Genomic DNA, 22,153 nt, shown 5'->3' on the forward strand with positions numbered 1-22,153 from the left:
TTCAAGTATTGAAAATGTGTGATTGCGTATAACGTTTCTCAAGTATTCGGTCCGGCAAGACTATTGCCAATGCGAACTTAGTTCGAGTATTGAAGGTGTGTTGTTTGTGTATGAATATTTATTTAGCATTTGGTCTGATAAGACAAATGCTAGTTCAAGAATCAAAAGGTGTGTTCCCGCTTAGGACCGAATTAAACTATGATAGGATCATGAGACAGCCTTACAAGACAACACATTATAAAGAGCCCTACTTATTAGACGTGTGTGTGTGTATGTGTGCTCCTTCCTTCATAAAGGAAGAAGTTGTGTAGCGGCACCATTCACCCCAATTGGCGTAAAAAGGGTTTAGAGTGAATGATGGTACGTAGCTCCACCACGCCACGTACGGTGAGCTTCTGCCTTCCCTTGGTATCCCATCGTCATACTGGGACCCTCAATAAATCAAGAGATCAATATGGCACATAAAATACCAAAGAACAGTAGCTCCCCCCCCACACACGTCATCATCCAAATAAACAGCGCAGCGTATGCAAGCATACTTTAGGAAGTGGTGCGTTCCACTTATGATCCCACGTTGCAGCCGAAGCTGAAATAGCATTTTTATAGTGGTGCCCTCCCACTACAGACCTGTAATAGGTTTCAAGGACGGGTCAGACTCACTGCGGGAATATCCACAGGCCTTAACCCGACCTTCAGTACATATGTATTAGCGTAATTTTGTATTGGTATGTTATTGATATTGAGTAACCACTGCAAGGTGGTTACGCATTCCAACGAATGTCAGAATACAAGCAGAACAGCAGTATTACCTGCCCTCTGCGGTCAGTCTGTTATTAAAGCACATTAGAATCATCTCAGCAAAGGATTCACAAAGCACCTAAGACACTAGGCTCTCCTCAGTTAGGATTTACAAAGCATCAAAGGCACTAGGGTTCTCCCTCGCATAAGTTTCATCCAACGCGCCTGTTATATGTCAGATAGTTAATATCATCGCTAGCCATCTCAAGCAAAGATCACCGAGCATCCGGCGGACATGCGGTTCTCCCCGCCTGAGCAGCCACGTCGTCAACAGTTCAAACATAAATCGCTTTTAGATCTTAGGAGGTATCGCCCCTATATAACAAATATATCTGTGTAATTAAAGTGGTCCCTTCTATTAGAATATTTGCTTAGAGTGTTTCTCTCCAAGCACCAACTTGGTCCGAGTTATCAACTCAGTATTCTTTAATATAAACTTTATGTATCGCCCCAGTACAGAATTTAAACAAATTAATTATCTCCGCGCATTACGACGTCCGCGCAGGCACCGCCCGCCGACGCAAATGCACGCGGTCCCGCTGTGCGGGTGTTACTTCGTTCACGTTCTGATTTCGACTCTGCTCCGAGCGTTACGACGCCCGCGCACACAACGCAACGCAATTCGGCCGCGGTCGATCGCGTCTCTGCATCACCGACATGCGAAACGGTGTTTGCCTCTTTTCGAAAATTGAAAAATTAATTTTATGTTCGTATATGTAAGTTCATCTCTACAAGTATTCACTGACCTGATTTTGATAAAATTGAAGTAAAAATCTTAATACTTTTTTTTTTTTTTTTTTTTTTTTTTAATATTATTTTATAACACTTTGATGTAAAATGTAGGGTCGTTACAACGCCTGCTGTTAAGTGGTATTTTCAAAAATGCTATCTATTTCTGAATGCTGCTAATGATTTCTATGTCGTTTCGGGTAAATTCTTTTTCCAGTAGGCATTTGTCTACATTTTATTTTTGAAATAATGTTTTTACGAAAAACTTTCTTGAGTGTGTTTTTTTTAATTTAGTTAAATTAAAAAAAATACTCAAGAAAGTTTTTAGGTTAAAAATATGAATATTTAGACGCTAGTAACTTTTAACAAAAGCAATATTTCTTTAAAATTAAAATGCACAAGCATAGTTCTTCATTATATCTACAACATTTCTAAAAATTATGAAAACGTTATCGCTTTTTGTGTGAAAATTTACAACTAAACGATCCTCTTAAAAAACAAATGTTAATGAGATAATATTATCTCATAATCTGAATCACTTATAGTTTTTGTGTTTAAAATTCTTAACAAAACATAGACAGTAACATTAACACTTAAAAAGACAGGAAAATCGAAAACTTAACTGAAGATTATATATAGAGACTAGAGCCGGAGAAGTCCAAAGTTCTTTAAGAATTCATGTAGACAAAGCTACTCAAGGAAAGTAAAGAACTAAAGGAAAGTTTTGAAATTTCTTTAATATTTATTGTATTCTACAAAACAATGCGCTTTTGCACTAAGAAGATCTTATATACATTTAGAGTTTTTTGGGTTTTTTATACTGATATGATTCTGATATTTTTGACAATTATAATTTAGTATTTAAAGCGCTTAATGACTCTATTACCAACAAACTAGTCACAGTTAAAGTATCTCATTAGTCAAACATAAATCCACATTATTCATACTTAATTTAATTTACTAACAATTTTATGGAAACACACAGTACAATAGTTAAATGACCTGCAAAACATATGTACATAAAACACTCATAACTGTCTCCAAAGGATCAATATAATGTAATAATACTTAATATTATAAATACAAAAGTGTGTATGTATGTATATCTGTCTATTACCTTTTCACAATCCATCTGTTTAAACAATTTTGATGTGTAAAGGATAGATTGCACACGGTAGACGGATATACTCGTAGCTTACTTTTTATCCCGTAAAATCAAAAAGTACCACAGGGTATTAATCAGGGTTTTTATTCCGCGCCATAATTTTTTTTAATCTAATCACACCAAGTAGTAAGATAAGGGATGATGTAGGCTAAGGTGCAGCGCTGCCTAGAGGCTTATTCATTCTTCTCTTGAAGGTACAAGATTATAGCTACATCTCTTGAGGATGCTCTGGTGTCGAAGCGAAACGTGCGTCGAGTGGTTTTGGGATTTGTGTGGTACTGCGAGGTTGGCTAGCTTTTCCTGCATGTTTAGCAGTGGGAGGGTGAGCGATGCATATCGCATGATGCATGCACCATACAGATTTGTCTGGTTTAACAGATTATAGCAAATTAAGCTTTTGGTTCCTTGTAATGTAGTGAAAAATATTTAAAGTAATTTTTTGTAGTATGGATATTAAATTCCAACTGGTTATCGATAATGAGAACTTTTACATCCCTTACTCGGATTTAATGAGCATGGCTTAAGACCTCTCAAGCTCAAATAAAATTTCTGGTTCAGGAGATCGTAACATGACATATAAAGATACCCTCGTCAGTACGAAGTTTTAAATCCATTGTTTCAACTCTTATTGTACATTTTGAACATTATCTTGTTTCATTATAATATGCAAATACTAGTTACAGTAGTACTGTTATTTTTGTCTTTTGTCATTTGTATGAGCTTACGTAACAGAGAAAGCCCTATATTAACTTCTCTCCGTGGATAGAGTATAGCTATTAATGTCCTGTGAATAGAATGTTGTAACATTAGAAGTAAGCTTATATAAATGAACTCAGTAATATTTTATCAATGGACATAAAACCATGTCATTAAGGCTTACAATCTAAAGGTCAAGGCTCATTCACTTATTCATGTTCGACCTTAGAGTTTAATAAAGTTTTATAATATAGCTCTTAACACATTTAACATAAGGGTCATAACTCATAGTTTAAGAAAGTGTTCATACTCACCTGGAAGATGCTGTCAACTTTAAACTCTTGCATTTTTTATTAACTTTTTATACTACAATTCAAATTGCCTTCTTAACACATTTTAAAATTCATCATTATAAATATGAAAGTGCGTCTGTTTATCTGTCTATCTGTGTGCTAGCTTTTCACGGCTATATATTTAACTGATTTCGATGAAAGGTGCAGTGATAGCTTGAATTTGTTTTATTATCCACATACAACTTACCCCTCGGCTGCCATCTCATCTGGTGGTAAGTGATGATGCAGTCGAAGACTATCTGGCAATATTTTATTCCGAAGAAAATATAAAAAAAATACATTTCTTACGTTGAAGTAAGATTTTTTATACCTTTTTTGCCTAATGTTTCCCAAAGCCATCGTGATCATGACCATTGATTTTAGAAGAAAGTTTGCTTATTCTAAGATCATGAAAATACGCAGAGAAACTTATATATACAGCTTTTATAAAATAACGAAGGTCTGGCCCTTGCTGGCTCTCTCTTAGTGTTACAGTAGTACACTTAGTGTTTTTCTATTTAGGTACAAGAGGGTACAACTCGTTCACTCTAGTACAAGTGACACAAATAAATCTTGACATTTCAAAAATAAAGCGAGCTATAAATCTAGAGTCGAAACTCCCGATCTTAACCCGTCACACGGAGAGATCACACGCTCGACAAAAGAAAATTCTTTACGCAAAACGGCAACAATGATTCCCGTTGAAGCCCTCAGCAAACAGCCTGCTACAGCCACTGTATTGAGATACCGTATTTAGAGACAGAAACAAACATACAGATCCTAATAAGCGGAAGCGAGACAAATAACACAGATATTAGCACACGTAGCGGCTATGTAGCTCCGTAGCTGCTACGGCAGTTCTCCGTCGTAGGCCGATCGCGTAGCACGTCTACGCAATATCATCTCTTGAAAAGATATACGTAAATATTACGGGTATGAGTGAATATTGTATATTGTTCCGCACGTAATATTGTTATGTAAAAAGTGGATAAGTTTCTATCTGACAAGCAAACGTACAATATCATAGTGAGAGGGAATGCGAGCGGACTCTATGGATTGGAAGGTATTGTATTTTTTTTTTACTTTTGTTTAAAACTGGTATGCGAAAATTTGAAAAACTGCTAGGTTTGACGTTTAGCATTATTTTACTAAAAAGCTCTATAATTTTTTATGTACCTAACTATGTATATTTTTCAGTTTTAGCCATTTGTTGCATATTTGTCTTGCCATTCATAATTATGTAATATGCAATGCAATGGTAAATAAGTTAGAAAGAAGATATTTTAGAAAAAAAATTTGATACTTACCTACAGCTTCGGCTTAAAATAATAAATATTTACAAACTTATTTCTTTTTAAATAATTAATGGATCGAAAAAATATAACTTTATATCGGATGGAATATAGTGGAATATAGCTGATGCCCACAACTTCGTCGTCTGGATTTAGATATTTAAACTGTCCGAAATTGAATGTTGAATTAAAAATTCAATTGAGTTATTTTTTAGGGAGTCAATACACCTTAATCTAGGCTCTTACATTTTATTTTTCTAGTATTTTAGTTTGTTTATATTTAAAAAAAAATTCAAGAATGATTTTAGGTCAAAAATATAGATATTTAGACGCTAATAACTTTTAACATAAGCAATAATTCTTTAAAATTAAAACGTACGAGCAAAAGTCTTTAATATATCTACAACATTCTTAATAACTTAAAATTTAAAAACCCCCGACACAAAAACCTCTAATAATCTTCAAATGGCTGAGCAGATTTTCTTGGATTATAGCTAAGAACAATCCACCACCAATCCACAAGATCAAGACACCTTTCAATAAAAAAAAACTAAGTCAAAATCGGTTCATTCGTTCAGGCGCTACGAAGCCACAGACAGATACACAGACACACAGATACACACGTTAAACACCCCTCTTTTTGGGTCAGGGGTTAAAATTATGAGAATTGGACTACTTTTATGAAGATAAAAACGTTATCGTTTTTTGTATTACATTTTACAATTAGACGATCCTCTTAAAAGAGCTAGTCCAGACTCGCATTTGATACTATAAAACGTATTGGGTTGGAAGGAAGCGCGGCCTAGCTTACCTACATATAAATCTGTGTCAGTGAAGATGAGGCCGACTTAAAAAGCGGTCTGTAGGTATCTAGTCAATTACCTTCCCCTAGTTTATAACTTGAAATTTTATTTATCTTACTTTATTTATATGACTGGTTGATTTCTGCGACTTCATTCATGCTAATTTAACAGGGCTCTCTCCGTCACTCGTTTCATACAATCGTAGTTCCAATTTCATTTGAATATTAAGCAACCAAAGTCCATGAAATTTTGCAGACATATTCTAGAAACTAATATCTGTGTCTGTGGTGTTTTAAATTTTTCAAAAAATATGTACTTTTAAAATTACAGGGGCTCAAAGATTTGTATGAAATTTTTTAAGACCGCGTAACGTTGAAACCGAATATTTTAACAGAAATCTGGAAAACTACAGACATAGATATTAGTTTCTACAATATGTCTGCAAAATTTCATGGACTTTGGTTGCTTAATATTCAAATGAAATTGGAACTACGATTGTATGAAACGAGTGACGGAGAGAGCCCTCTTAAGTGTCTTAAGAACCCTATTTCTTTGCATTTTCCGATGTAAAAATAAAATATTATAACTGTAGTTGACTTCAAACAAAACTCTCTACAATATTTCTGTTCCGGGATATTAGAACCGATGTAGCACTCGAACGGTGTAACCAAGGGTAACAGCCAGACAGACATACTTTTGCATTCATATACATACTAGCCGATGCCCGCGACTTCGCCCGCGTGGATTTAGGTTTTTCGAAATCCCGTGGGAACTCTTTGATTTTTCGGGATAAAAAGTAGCTTTTGTGCTAATCCAGGGTATAATCTATCTCCATTCTAAATTTCAGCCTAATCCGTCCAGTAGTTTTTGCGTGAAGGAGTAACAAACATACAAACTTTCGCCTTTATAATATTACTAGCTGATACCCGCGACTTCGTTCGCGTGGATGTAGGTTTTTTAAAATTCCCGTGGGAACTCTTTGATTTTCCGGGATGAAAGTAGCCTATGTGCTAATCCAGGGTATAATCTATCTCCATTCTAAATTTCAGCCCAATCCGTCCAGTAGTTTTTGCGTGAAGGAGTAACAAACATACACACACACACACATAGAAACTTTCTCCTTTATAATATTAGTGTGATTAGTGTGATTAGTGTGATAGTGTGAAGTGTAATGTGATACAGATTTTCATAAGCTGCCAATCCGTACTCGGCAAATACATGGTAAATATTTTAGGCCTACTCTTTCTGAGATTTGTACTCAATAGTGAATCGACAATAGCTTGACTTGATAATGATATTTATTTTCATAATTTAATTACGTAGACAAAACACTAAAACCAAAAATATAACTACATTAAAATAAACTAATATACTCCTCAAGACTACCTATTTAGCTTAAAAATTAGTTACAAAAAACGTGTGCAACAGGTAAGTTTAAATTTGTCTGTAAAACTACAGCGCAGGTTAACAAGTATAGATGTAACAAGTGAAATATGCTTTTACCAGACCGTGTAAGCTCGGCACAAAGGCGATTATTTCACTAAATTGGCGTTGAAAGCCTATACAAGCTTCTATTAAGAGTAAAGCCTGCTTTGAACCACACCTGGGGTGACATTGCTGCCTTTACCATAAGTCTACTATGAGTTTGACAACTTATGTTTACGTTATTACTGGCTGATGCCCGTGACTATATCCGTGTGCACGTTGGTTTCAGGGCTCCGTACCCGAATGGTTCCAAAGCCCGTCTGTCTGTCTGTCTGTCAGCGGGCTATATCTAGTGAACCATGATAGGAGAGTTGAAATTTTCCGAGAATGTGTATTTCTATTGCCACTCAAATAATGAAAATTTACATAGACACCATGAAAATTAAAAAAAAAAACTGTATGGCATGGTCATAGTATGGCATTTTGTACATGGCATAAAACAGGAACGCTTAATTGCTTAGCGGCTCAGCCACAACCAAAGCCTCTTAATCCGCCAGACCAAAACCAATAAAGAAATAATATATTTGCGAATTAGTCCTGCTAAGATTTAAGCTCAGAATCTCCCACTTATAAGGCAACAAGGCTCATCACTACAAGAGAACTCATCAATCTTTTCCATCTTAACTCTTAAACTGTTAATTATATTATTGTATCTTCATAAAGGAGGTGTCGCTAGCTTTGTTAAAATATGATGCGAGTATATAATGTGACAACATAAAAATATCAACAAACACCAAACATACAAATTGTTGTTAACTACATACAATATTGAAAGGAGAAATTCACTTTGAGCCCGCTAAGGGTGCCTTTCCACCAGAGATGTGCTATGCAGCTATGCTACGAAGATGTGAAATCTACGCTACGAAAATATGTAACCGTTTCCACCAATACTAAGCTATGTAGCTGTGCGAGGAGGATGCGCTATGAAGATGCGCCGCCGCAAAGTAGCTGCGCGAGAAAGATGCGCAGCTCGAGCTATGCGATGTATCGATAGTAGGGAAGCGCTCACACGGCCTGCCGTGCCTGCATATAGCTACACCACTCGCGACGGCCCATAGCAGGCATCCATAGCACGCATTCTTCCATATAAAAAACATATCTTAGTTGAATCCGTTTCCACCAGTGCTAAGCTACGTGCACCAATGAATATGATTGGTGGATATCAAACGCATCCATAGCAACGTAGCATAGCACATTTCTGGTGGAAAAGCAGCCTAAGGATGACAAAATAATGAAGACCCCTACACTAATTGGCTTATCGACTAGAGAGGACATTGTAGGAAATGGTAAACCGCTTGGCAATATTACATTGCCGGTTTAAGATGGTCACTCTAGTCACTACCGAGTGAATCAACTCGAAGTAACTAATGCTGAGTAGTTTGAAACAAATACTCAAATTTATGTGTAGATCAGATAATTTTATCACGAGACTCCGTAGAATTCTTGTGATTCAGAGTTCGTTCACACCATTGCGTATGCAGCACGTACACGTGACATGTGCGTAGTGACGTGCGTGAACCCCTGACACACCGGGTTACGCATAGTACGTGGTACGCTTACGCAACGCAATCTGACCGTTGCGTCAGCCAGCGGCTGGGTACGCAACGGTCAGGTTGCGTATAATAATTTCTCCGCTTGAATCTTTGTAGTAATTTTGTCTTTGTAATTTGTGTAGAACAACTAACTAAGCGTAAAGGTAAAACAATCAATGGAACGCGTCTGATAGATATGCCATGACAGCCATTTGAAAAGCGGCTTGGGAGATATCCGTCATGTCCGCGACAAATCAATAAATCAATAACGTTCGATAGTTCGCACAGTTTAGTATGCTATGTATTATCCAGATCACTACAATTCCACGTCCTATAATTATTATTTTCCGCCTTTTCACTAGTAAAAGCTTCCAATGTAAGTATTAGACTAGAATACACTTATTTCTGTTGGAGTTGCTATCCCAAACACAGCTAGGTATCAGCTATTTTCAATAATCTCCCTAAATCAAGTTAGTGATTGAATCCGGGTATTCCCACTTGTGTACTAAAACCATATTTAAGGTTATTAAAAAAATACTTCAGGAATTTAAACGCTACAATGCATTTTTTTATTTTTCAACGACTAAGCAAATAAGTTAAAGTTTAAATAGGAAAGACAACAAAGTTAACCGTTGTGAGGCGCTGTGTATGCATAATGTATTAATAGTGCTCGCTGAAATTATGAGAGATACGCTTTTAAACTTAACACGCTTATATGAATGAATAAATTGCTAGAAACCTTTTAAGTAAACTAAGGAAAACTAAAGTAGGTATATGAGTATTATTGATGGAGGAGGTATTTTTTAACTACTGAAAATATTGCAATAAAACTTAAGGCTAGCCTTATCTAATTACTAGCCGATGCCCGCGACTTCGCCCTCATGAATTTAGGTTTTTCGAAATCCCGTGGGAACTCTTCGATTTTCCAGGATAAAAGGTAGCCTATGTGCTAATCCAGGATATTCCAAACAGCCAAATCCGTCTAGTAGTTTTTGCGTGAAGGACTAACAAACATACACACACACACACATACACACATACACACAAACTTTCACCTTTATAATATTAGTGTGATAGTGAGAAGTGCGATACTAATCATGCTCGCATGGAATGGTGCCAAGAATACTGGCTGCATTTCCGTGCTGCACAGCCAGGCTGATCCTTTGCGCATTGCCGTTTTCAGCCATATTTTCTGGAGGTATTGCATTAAGTATCACATACATTCAGTTCTCTCAAGTACCACATCTATGTCTGTTGCAAGTCAAGCGGGTAAATATCTAATTGAAGCTCACTCGAGAATGTAAATGGACATTTGCTTTGAACTGAAGCGTATTGATGCTTAAACTTGTGGGTGATAATCATCGATGTATGATAATCAATATCTATATTTAGGGTCGTTTTAGGGTTCCGTGTACCAACGGGAACCCTATTACTAAGCCTACGCTGTCTGTCCGTCAGCGGGCTGTATCTCGTGAACCGTAATAGATGGAGAGTTTAAATTTTCATAGAATGCGTATTTTAATTGCCGCTATAACAACAAATAATAACACTTCAAATTGACTGCCATGGAAATCTAAAAATAATAAAAAATATTTCTTATGTTATTTCTTATACAGCACGGAACCCTTCGCGTGCGATACCGATTCGCACTCGACCGATTTTTATGAATACGTTCGGATTCAAAGTAATTACTCTACTAATGGAAGATTATTAAACAGTTTAAGACAGGGTTTACACAGAAGTGATGTTGACATGTCTTCTCCATATGCCTGTAGGTATAATAATATGACTTTACATATAATCATCCCATCATTATTCATAGTTGTCATAATCAGCCACGCTGGCCCAGTGTGGATTGGTAAACTTTACATACCTATGGAGATTACTTATGGAGATGCCTCAGGCATGCAGGTATCTCATGATTTTCCTTCACTGTTAAAGCAAGCACCTAATATTTAATTGCCCAAAAATCAAACCCTAACCCTCCAAAGAAGAGATGAATGTGACGATGAAGGTGTGCGAGTTGTTAGAATTTTATTAAGGAGACAGCTTACAAGTCTGTATCCAAACTGATAAAAATACCTTATCTTGACATATTATCAAGAGTGAAATTAATGAATAAATTGCCCACTTTAGAACTTAATTTCTTGAGAAACTGTTTATAACTTAAAATCTATTTTAAGTTAGGAAAATTTTCCGTTCATCTTAACGTGTCTTGATAATTACGAGTAGAATGGTAGTAGAATGGCCAATGGTTATGTAAGGGAGTCTAGGGTTCGATCCAGAGCACCCACCTCTAACTTTCTACGTTGTTATGTACGAGTACTATGTGTGTTTTTAACCCCCGACCCAAAAAGAGGGGTGTTATAAGTTTGACGTGTGTATCTGTGTATCCGTCTGTGGCATCGTAGCTCCTAAAATAATGGACCAATTTTAGTTTAGTTTTTTTTGTTTGAAAGGTGGCTTGATCGAGAGTGTTCTTAGCTATAATCTAAGAAAATCGGTTCAGCCGTTTGAAAGTCATCAGGTCTTTTCTAGTTACTGTGTAACCTTCACTTGTCGGGGGTGTTATAAATTTTTTATTTACACTTGTAGGCAGTTAAGTATATGACGTTATGTAGTTAAGTACTTATGAAGGAAACAGTGTGAGGAAACCAGCATGTATGAGAGTACGCCATAATGTTCCCAAAGGTGTGTGATGTCCGCCAACTATATATGTATATACTACTACAGAATATAAAGCGGCTGGCAGAAAGTGGCTAGATGAGGAAGGTTGAGGACCGGATGTGGTGATGCTCTTTAGGGAAGGCCTATGTCCAACAGTGGACATCCACAGGCGATGATGATGATGATGATGATGATGATGATGATGACATAACAATATTCAATAACAATAATACATGGTTCCAATATGTACACTTCATAATAGGGCTTCTCAAATATTTTTTTTTTTTTTTTTTTAAATTATATAGACTAGCGCTTGGCTGCAATCAGACCTGCTAGCAAGTGATGATGCAGCCTAAGATGGAGCGCGCTTGCCTAGAAGTTGCCTATTCACTCTTGACTTGAAGGTACCCATATTATAGGTGGAAGGGAAAACTGACGCCGGAAGGGCGTTCCATATCCTAGCGGTTCGAATTAGGAAAGAGGAAGCAAATCGTTTTGTACGTGTTCGAGGAATTTCGACTACGTACGGATGCAGACCTTGACGATGCCTGGCAGTACGATGGTAGAAAGGTGAAGGAGGAACCAGGTCAAAGAGTTCTTGTGCACACTCTCCGAAATATATCCTGTAGAATACCGATAGACTGGCAACTTTACGCCGATGTTCTAAACTTTGGAGTTTAGTATTCATCAGTGCAAGTATAAAAGTTCAATATAACCAAGTTTACCAATAAGCAAACACAAAGATGATCAAATGTTGGTCCAAACTAAATCATGCAAGCTAAGTGATCGGGTAATCATAGCTCATTCATCCATGCAAGGATTTTGGTTATGATTTAGTTATCCCTTATTAGTTCATGATTCACTCTATACCTTACCACATCGCACTCTTTTATGGTAAATATCAAATCAAAATCAGTTATCACACTAATATTATAAAGGCGAAAGTTTGTGTGTATGTGTGTGTGTGTGTGTGTGTATGTTTGTTACTCCTTGTACGCCTTTTGTTTGTCCGATTTTTTAGATTTGAAAGATGATATTATAGTGGTGGTAAATAATAAAGTAAACTTAAAACTTAAGCTACGAGGGTTCCAAACGCGCCCAAGTCTGAGAAGACTATGTACCTGCTTACTAACTACTAGTGTAAAGTTATAGTTACCATCCTAGCGGCAAAGCCGTGCCGCCAAGCGACTTAGCGTTCCGCTACAATGTCTTGTAGAAACCAAAGAAGTGGGTTTAATAAAAACAACCATAACCTTTCCAGGTTAGCCTGCTTCCATCTAAGAGTCCATCATCACTTACCACCATGTGAGATTGCAGTCAACGGCTAACTTGTCTGTGAATAAAAATAGTGAAAAAGTAGACCGGTATTCGAAGAAAGAGGTCCAGCAATAATATTTCTTATTATTTTACTATAGATATGTTAGGTAATACGTCCATATCAAATTGCGTATAAAATGTGTGCTCAGTACGCAATGTGACCCAATTACGGTAGTTTTTAACCCCCCACCCAAAAAGAGGGGTGTTATAAGTTTGAAGTGTGTATATGTGTATCTGTCTATGGTATCGTAACTCCTAAAGTAATGAATCGATTTTAATTTAGTTTGTTTTTGTTTGAAAGGTGGCTTGATCGAGGGTGTTCTTAGCTATAATCCAAGAAGATCGGTTCAGCCGTTTGAAAGTTATGAGCTCTTTTCTAGTTACTGTAACCTTCACTTGTTCTTTCTAGTTATTGTCACCTTCACTTATACGTTACAACTTCTCTAAATATAATATTATTGGTTCTAATCTAAAGTTCTAGTAAAAGCAAAAACCTTTATTACGCATGAAGATTTCGATCATCTGTAAAAACAGACAGTAGTTTAAAATTCAATCGTTCGAATAAATTGTTAAGCAAAAGGAAAACTCAAGGCAAACAGATTTGATTTGATAAGCAAATTGGTTGAAATCTTTGATTTTACGGACCACTTTACGGACCTTTGGTTTAAATTTTAATTGGCATCAAATTGATAGGTAATTGGTTTGACTGTCAGTTTTAAGTTTATTAATTTAATTGTGATCAAGCATCTACAAGACACAGATAAACAGAAATAGACCGCTATTTTAATTAGGGGTTGAATTTTTAAAAATCCTTTCTTTGCGGATGTTTACGTTATAATAGCTATCTATCTGCATGCCAAATTTCAGCCCGATTCGTCCAGTAGTTTGAGCTTTGAGTTCATTGGTCAGTCAGTCACTTTTCCTTTTATTTTATTATGTATAGTACGCGACAGGTCGAGTTGGCAATAGGGGTGGGGATGCCCCGCACACCTGCACAACCCCAACCCGGTGTGGGATAGCACGGGTAACGTGCGGGTGAGCGGGGCGTCCTCCCGCCTCATACCCCAATTGTCATCTCGACCTGTCGCGAACTATAAATTATAATATGGGTCAGATACCTATGGAGTTAGATAAACACCAATATTAAGATATCGAACTAACATTCATATACCATCTGACCTTTGCCGAAAACACTATCAAAATGTAAGATGGAGAGTACAATTATTGTATCAGAAAGGCCATTAATTTCCCCATAATTCTCTTGATTTAATTGAACTCAAATTCAAATTCAAAATATTTTTATTCAATTAGACTTTTACAAGTTCTTTTGAATCGTCAAAAGCATCTACCACTGGTTCGGAATGCCTTTCCTACCGAGAAGAACCAGCAAGAAACTCGGCGGTTGCTCTTTTCAAAGATTTGATATACAATATTATGCCATGTATAAAAGCAATTGAAGTCCTGCGCATTGCTGGAGCGAATTGCAGGTCAAATCCACGCTTTTTTATCATTTACATAATCTTCGATAGTATAATATGCTTTTCTCAGGAGCATATTTTTAATAGATTTTTTGAACCTGTGTAAAGGCAAGTCCAAAATTGGCTGAGGAATTTTGTTATAAAAGATTATACCCATTCCCACAAACGACTTTTGGACCTTCCTGAGGCGGAGCGTAGGAGTCGCAAGCCTGTTACGGTGTCTAGTCAGCCTGTTGTGTAGATCGCCAACTCTCTTGTAACTAAGAATATTTTGTCTTACAAAAATTATGTTGTTGTAAATATATTGAGAGGCTACGGTAAGGATACCTATTTCCTTAAATTTTTCTCGAAGTGAATCGCGTGGTTTTAAGTTATAAATTGCGCGTATTGCCCTTTTTTGTAATACAAAACTTCTCCCAATATCTGCCGCTCTACCCCATATTAACGACGAACTAGTGATGGATTCAATGAAAGGTCACTTATATACCTTGTAACATTAATTGTAAGGAAAACTGCAGTAAAGAACTAGTATAGTTAGACGGTGTGGTGTAGATATTTGATTCAAAAACTACAAGTGTAAATTAAAAATTTATAACACCCCCGACGAGTGTAGTTTACAGTAACTAGAAAAGAGCTGATAACTTTCAAACGGCTGAACCGATTTTCTTGTATTATAGCTAAGGACACTCTAGATCAAGTCACCTTTCAAACAAACAAACTAAATTAAAATCGGTTCATTAGTTTAGGAGCTACTATGCCACGTCTGTGGCATCGTAGCTCCTTCGTCTGTCTAGATCTGTGTTTCTGTCTAGATACACAGATACACACGTCTCACTTATAGCACTCCTCTTTTTGGGTCGGGGGTTAAAAAGAATTCAGCTATGCCAAAATTGTGCAGAACAATAACAGACGAAACGAATTCCCACCACGTGTATTAAAGGAAGATATAAAACATTTTTGCTTTTCCGGCTTGGATTCATTCTAGCGTCCGTCCCTGTGGAGATTAAAAATGCACGGTTCTAACCGTATTTCCATTTCATAATAAGTAATGTTATACATTTTATTTTACCTTGCTTACTGTACAGTTTACAAATTAATGTTTTAACTCAGAGGTTACTTATCTATAAGAGCTAGTGAGATGGATGGTCCTCTTATGGGGAAACTCATACAGAAGATTTAGCTCGTTCACACAGGCTGCGTAAGTGTAGACGTAGCGCGTACGATTGCGTTGTAATGTATAGAACTGTATGAGACATGGCACACCGCTCGCGTAAAGCGTGGACGTATGCGTAACCCGGTGTGTTAGGGGCCTACGCGCGTCACTACGCACGTGTCACGTGTAATTGGTGTGAATCGGCCTTAAATCCTTTTTAGTGATTAAGTTCTACCATAGTCATTAATTATTTTGTTGGAAAAATTAATCAATTTTGTGGTCTGATTAAATAAATTAATGAATTGTTATTAATGGCCTTTAAATTGCACATATAATATGTGCAACTAGAGGTTGCCCGCGACTTCATCCACGTGGATCTAGGTTTTTAAAAAATCCTGTGGGAACTGTTTGATTTTCCGGGATAAAAAACTGCCTATGTCAATTACATGGACGCAACCTAAGTACGTACTTCATTACCAAATTGCAAACAAATCGGTTAAGCGGATAAGTCTTTAGGACACGCACAACAGACGGAAACGTTTAAGTGCGGAAACCAGCCCAGAGAGAAGAGAAGTCTTTAGGAATCCCGTGGGTACTCTTTGATTTTCCGGGATAAAAAGTAGCCTATATCCTTCCCCGGCATGTACCCCAAATCTGATCCAAATTTCATTAAAATCGGTTCAGCGGTTGGGAAGTGAAAACGTATTAGACAGACAGACATACAAACAGACACACACTTTCGCATTTATAATATTAGTAAGGAAGTAAAGGATAATAGGTATTCATAAAGAATGAATTTTCAAATCCATCAGAGCGATGATCAGAGTATACGTGTAGGCACATAAATCAAACTCCAATCGAATAAACCTGCAGGCAGTCTACCTACTGACTGTGAAAAGTAAAAACGTTCACATCGTTTACTGTCCCTCGAGGCGATTTGATGTAACACTCAATAATACAATTGTTTCTCGCCCGAGGGAAGATCTGGGAGATTGCTTTTCTCTACAAAAGCCACTAGTTTTCCTGTTAGACAAAGGGGTGTTTAATGTTTGTTTCTTTACGTGGTTATCGGTTTTAGATAGAACTTTTTGCGCTTTATCTGTGTCGCAGTCTTTTAACTGTCGGTAATGACAAATGGCTTTTTAACCCCTACCCAAAAAGAGGGGTGTTATAAGACACATATACACACAGACTGACAGACACATAGACAGATGCTTATATCTGTCTGTGGCATCGTAGCTCCTTAATTAATGAACCGATTTTAATTTAGTTTTTTTGTTTGAAAGGTGGCTTGATCGAGAATGTTCTTGGCTATAATAATTCAAGAAAATCGGTTCAGCCATTTAAAAGTTATCAGCTCTTTTCTAGTTTTCTTGTAGAAAAGAAGGTTAACTAACCGTTAGGTTCATAATATTATGTCAATAGACAAATGTCAAGCTGTCGAGATGGACGTTGCCTACATACATAATTATTTATTTGAAAATGATGTTTTGGAAAACTCAGATACTTTGGATAGCTATAATCCTAGAAAATCAGTTCAGCCGTTTGAAAGTTATCAACTCTTTTCTAGTTACGGTAACCTTCACTTGTCGGGGGTGTTATAAATTTTTAATTTACACTAATTGTATTATAGATAGAACTTTTTGCGCTTTATCTCTCTGTGTCGCAGTCTTTTAACTGTCGGTAATGACAAATGGCTTTTTAACCCCTACCCAAAAAGAGGGGTGTTATAAATTTGACGTGTGTATCTGTGTATCTGTCTGTGGCATCGTAGCTTCTAAACTAATGAACCGATTTTAATTTAGTTTTTTGTTTGAAAGGTGGCTTGATCGAGAGTGTTCTTGGCTATAATTCAAGAAAATCGGTTCAGCCGTTTGAAAGTTATCAGCTCTTTTCTAGTTACTGTAATCTTCACTTGTCGGGGGTGTTATAAATTTTTAATTTACACTTCTCAATTCAATTAAAGGAAAGAAAAAAATATCACCAAGCTTAGTTTGTCAAAATTCAAATCACCCTAGATCTCCATGTCTATATTATATCGCTAAAAACCAGCCAACCGTTTAGATGTCAAACATACTTACCATGCTATATGTAGGTATACACGATTTGCCAACGTTTAGAATTTTTCATCAAACCCTTTTATGTACCCCTACTTGAATTTATGTGCACCAGTGAACCGTAAAAATGACACGGACAACTAAAATCTACTAACGCTGAACGAAATGGAACGTAAAGGCTTTAATGCTGAATGTACATTACAGATAAGCCGCACGCTTCAACCGCACCCAAGGTCCATAATGCTTCAATTTGTATTTACTTATTATACTCGTAACGATATAACTTCTCAGTTAAATGAACCTAGGCCACAATACGACATGAAACTTGTTACGCAGGCATAGTCAGGCCGCAACGCTAGACGTGCCTGCTAAAACCGTTCCCACAGTCGCCGCGTAACCTGACGCCTGACGCAGCGAAATTGACGGTCACCATGCGCGAGGACTGGGCACGAACACATCACAATTAGCTTTAGAAGCCTCCGCCACAAATCGGCGGAGCAATTAGGATTATTTTATGTAATAGTTAGTTTATAATAGTTTAAATTCGTAATAAAATTAGGATAAGGAACTGGTGTTTCCTTTCACACCCCCTGAAGCCGCCCTAATGTAACTAACTTGTAAACAAAACGTCAAAGCTTCGCCTACAATGGCATGTGGCAGATATCAAAGTATGTAGGTTAGTAGGCTAGGCTTATAGGCCTATGATTTTAGATATTTTACAGAATGATTATTTATTTATTTATTTATAAGTTATTCTAGTTTAAGTACTCTGCTTTGACACTGTTTTAAATTTGAAAGTTCAATATTTCTTTTCGTAAAGCGAAAGTTTTGGTATGAAGCGATTTTCCTCCTCATTTCTGATTTGAACCTCTAGGCTCTTTCCGGCATAAGTTTTTCCTTCCATTTTTAATATGGGTCCTTAAGAGTCCTTAATAATGGGTCTTTAAGTCCAGAATAAATAAGCATCTTCTAGGCAACCACTCTTGCCTGGAAGATTACATCATCACTTGCCTCTGCATGTCTAATTGCAGCCAAGCGCTAGTCAAAAATTTAAAAAAATCCATCCGCTTAGGTCACTGGCTATGACTATATTATGGATGAACTTGAACCTGAAAGCAAGTCAGTTTAGGTTCATTTTTCTTTGAAGCTAAATTATTATTCCTTTTGATTCCTTCTTTCGTTACGTGCGGTGCGTACGGCATGGCCGCCCGATTAGCATGGAACCGAACAAAATCAAACGTATGGTCGCAAAAGATTATCTACAACGAATCACTTTACTCCTTCAGAGACCCGATAACGCATACCCTCTTCATAGCAGTCGGGTAATCTTGAACATAATAAATCTTGTCCCTTTCCGCTTTAACGATGACGAATTATATGCTAACGTATGCAATATTAAACTCTGTATTAGTTAGGATACGGTTTAAATTATGTTGACGTTTAAGGAAATTAACAGATTTCTTTTCTGCCCATTTTCGGCCTTTCCTTAAAAAGCAATTTCACGGCTACAGTCGATAACAGAGGTTTTCTGTAATGGTTATACGATAGTTTAGTATACTTGCTTTCGTTTCTGATAGATTTTCTCTGTCTATAGTTCAAATTACTTCGTTTTCTTTGCAAAGTTTAAAGAAATAAATCTTTTATGTTTATACTATAGTGCTTGTCTATTTGTTCGTTACCTGTGCACTCGTTCATAGGTCTTCCAATTTCTGATTACATTGAAACTTAGTGCAGTTGTTGTTGGGAATTTTTGTTACATGAACTCAAAGATTTACATCCTACTAAGCCATGTAACTTTGAAACTACAAGCAAGCATATTTTTACGAGGCAAACCATAGACACACATAATATTTTTTATTTATTGTATTTACATACTTATTTCTTACAACTATTTACTTTGTATTCTTAGCTCCCTAAAGTCTTGGCGACTTGTCTGGGTTTGTTGATTTGTTTCTAGAATGTACTATATATACCTAAGTATCTACTTTCGTTGAGTTTGAATGGTATTGAAATGCGAACCAAACTACGTTTGTATGACAAATGCTGGAGAGTGCATTAGGGAAACTTCTCCTAATACCACCATAACCCACCATATCGTTTAGAAACATCAAAAGAATAATAATGTATTATACATGCAGCATTTACCTCTAATATTCTAAAGCTATGTCCTTTGCACCACTTTGGTTGCCTGGAAGAGATCGCTAGGTAGCGATTAGGAACGCTAGATTGTAGTCTGTCTGTATATTTTTGTTTAACTTTGTATATTGTGTTTTTCTGTACTAATTTTGTATACAATAAAAGTATATTCATTCATCCTTTCATTCATAAGAATAAAATATGTTCTCAAACAAATCACTTTAGTATCCTAGACACCAGATAACTTTTACCCTTCTCAGTGGCAGTTGGGTAATCTCGAACATAATAAATCTTGTACCTTTTTGCTTTAACGACGACAAATTACAAAGTGACGGAACCGAAACGAAGCTCTTTGACAGTGATTTAAGGTTTAATATAGTTCGAGGAATTAACAGATTTCGTTTTTACCCCATTTCAAAGTTTATATTCACGGTCAATAACGTTTTATTTAGGACTAGATCATGCACGCGATTTCGTCTGCAATTTAAGTTTTTAAAAATCCCAAGGGAACTCATCGAATTTCCGGGATAAAAACTAGCCTGTATTCATATACGGGAAGATGATATTTCTGTACCAAATAGAAAACATACCCGTGACTTCATTTACGCGGGTTTAAGTTCTGTAAGAATCCCGTGGGAACTCTGTAATTTTTCGGGTCGAACGCCTATCCGTTCGCGAAATGCAAGATTTCTCTGTTCCTTTCCTTAAAATCGGTTATACTGGTGGTTTTGTGAAAAACTATAAGCAGACTGACAGATAAACAGATAGGCAGACCGACTTATTATCGCTTTTGCATGAGTATAGTAATTAAAGACTTGGAAAGTGGCAAAGGCTATTTTTAAACCCGGACCCAAAAAGAGGGGTGTTATAAGTTTGACGTGTGTATCTGTGTATCTGTCTGTGGCATCGTAGCTCCTAACCTAATGAACTGATTTTAATTTAGTTTTTTTTTTGAAAGATGCCTTGATCGAGATTGTTCTTAGCTATAATCCAAGAAAATCGGTTCAGCCGTTTGGAAGTTATCAGCTCTATTCTAGTTACTGTAACCTTCACTTGTCGGGTGTGTTATAAATTTTTAATTTACACTTGTTCATCCTAAAAAATCAAGGAGTTTTGTCGGGATTTTTAAATACGTAAATCCATGCGGACGAAGTCGCGGGCATCAGCTAGTGATTCATATATTCACATGTTTTGTGAAAAATGCTAGGTACAGCAAAGTGTAAAATGAATTTTAAAGTTGTAAGTAAATTAAGTGCCTCTTGTAATATTTTCTCTCACACAAAAAAGCGTAAAGCGTTTTTATCTCTCACGTAATATACGTACGCGGTTGTGATGTTTTAGAGAAAAATATAAAAAGCGGTCCATTTCAACGTAGAAAGCGCTTCGGGATTTTTATATCAGACCAAATACTACAAGAGAGAAGTTAAACCACAACAGCCTTAGCACAATCAGGAGAGTAAAACTCTCACGCAACTTTTTATTGCTTAAGGGGAGTTTATACATATAGGTACAGTCAAAGGCCCTAATTCGTTTAGCACCTTAATGATAATATTTACGTGTCACTGTTATGCACATGCGTTAGGTGTGTGAGGCGTTGGTTATAGAAAAATGTCATAAGTGCGACAGGTTTTTGATGCAATAGTTTCGCGGAATTGCTACTAGAACTCTGAGGCCAACCGTGAGTAGTATCTCAAAACGTGCATGATATAAGTCATCCTATCCCCATCCATCCATCCAAATAATATATTATAAAAGGAAAAAGTGACTGACTGACTGACTGACGAATCTTTCAACGCACAGATCAAAGTACTGAATGGATCAGGCTGTTTGGCAGGCAGATAACTATTACAATGTAGACATTCATTAAGAAAGAATTTTCGAAAATTCAACATCTAAGGGGGTTTGAAATTTGTGTAGTCCACACGGACGAAGTCGCGGGCATACGCTAGTGAAACAAAACTTAAGTTTTCAACTCTGTTGATAAAAAAGCCGCGAGAAAATGCTGTCACACTGGTTGTGCTTGGACTGCAGTAGGTATTACTTTTCCAGTGCACCGCGCGGTGGATTAATGTTTATCACTGTCATTTGTTACGCTCACAAAGTCACAATGTAACAGGTATTATCTAAACTGTAAATGGTTTGTCTGTACGTATAGTAAAAGCATAGGGTCTACACACACTACCTTTTTTAACGCACTGATAATATCACTGAAATGGACAGATATCACAAATATGCTGGAAGAGGTGTGCCGTCCACAATGTCAGTTATTTTTGTACCGATTCAAAGCGCTCCACTGAGAACATCGGGAAATAAAATTGACGGATATCTCATCATACCGCTACAGCTATAGACGCCAAAATGGCGAAAATCAAGTTACTTCAACAACAGGTGGGCAATCACACGTCCAGCGTGCTTGATTAGTAGAGGTTAGTGACTGATATGCACTATTTCAATTATGAACATGAGATGGCCTTGCCATCCGTCATACGGTTTTATGACTGTCGGAAATTTGA

General features: G+C 36.8%; 1 protein-coding gene across 1 annotated transcript in view; it reads left to right on the plus strand.

The window, feature by feature from the left end:
• Positions 1-4,411: 4,411 nt before the first annotated feature.
• The window catches only part of LOC123877522 (octopamine receptor beta-3R-like), a 52,670-nt gene continuing 34,928 nt past the window's right edge, over positions 4,412-22,153 (plus strand). Inside the window, exons 1-2 of the mRNA XM_045924325.1 lie at positions 4,412-4,469; positions 4,706-4,783. Coding sequence (XP_045780281.1) covers positions 4,412-4,469; positions 4,706-4,783 — 136 coding nt within the window. The remainder of the gene's footprint in view (positions 4,470-4,705; positions 4,784-22,153) is intronic.

Source organism: Maniola jurtina, chromosome 24 (assembly GCF_905333055.1).
Source record: "Maniola jurtina chromosome 24, ilManJurt1.1, whole genome shotgun sequence".
Taxonomy (NCBI): domain Eukaryota; kingdom Metazoa; phylum Arthropoda; class Insecta; order Lepidoptera; family Nymphalidae; genus Maniola; species Maniola jurtina.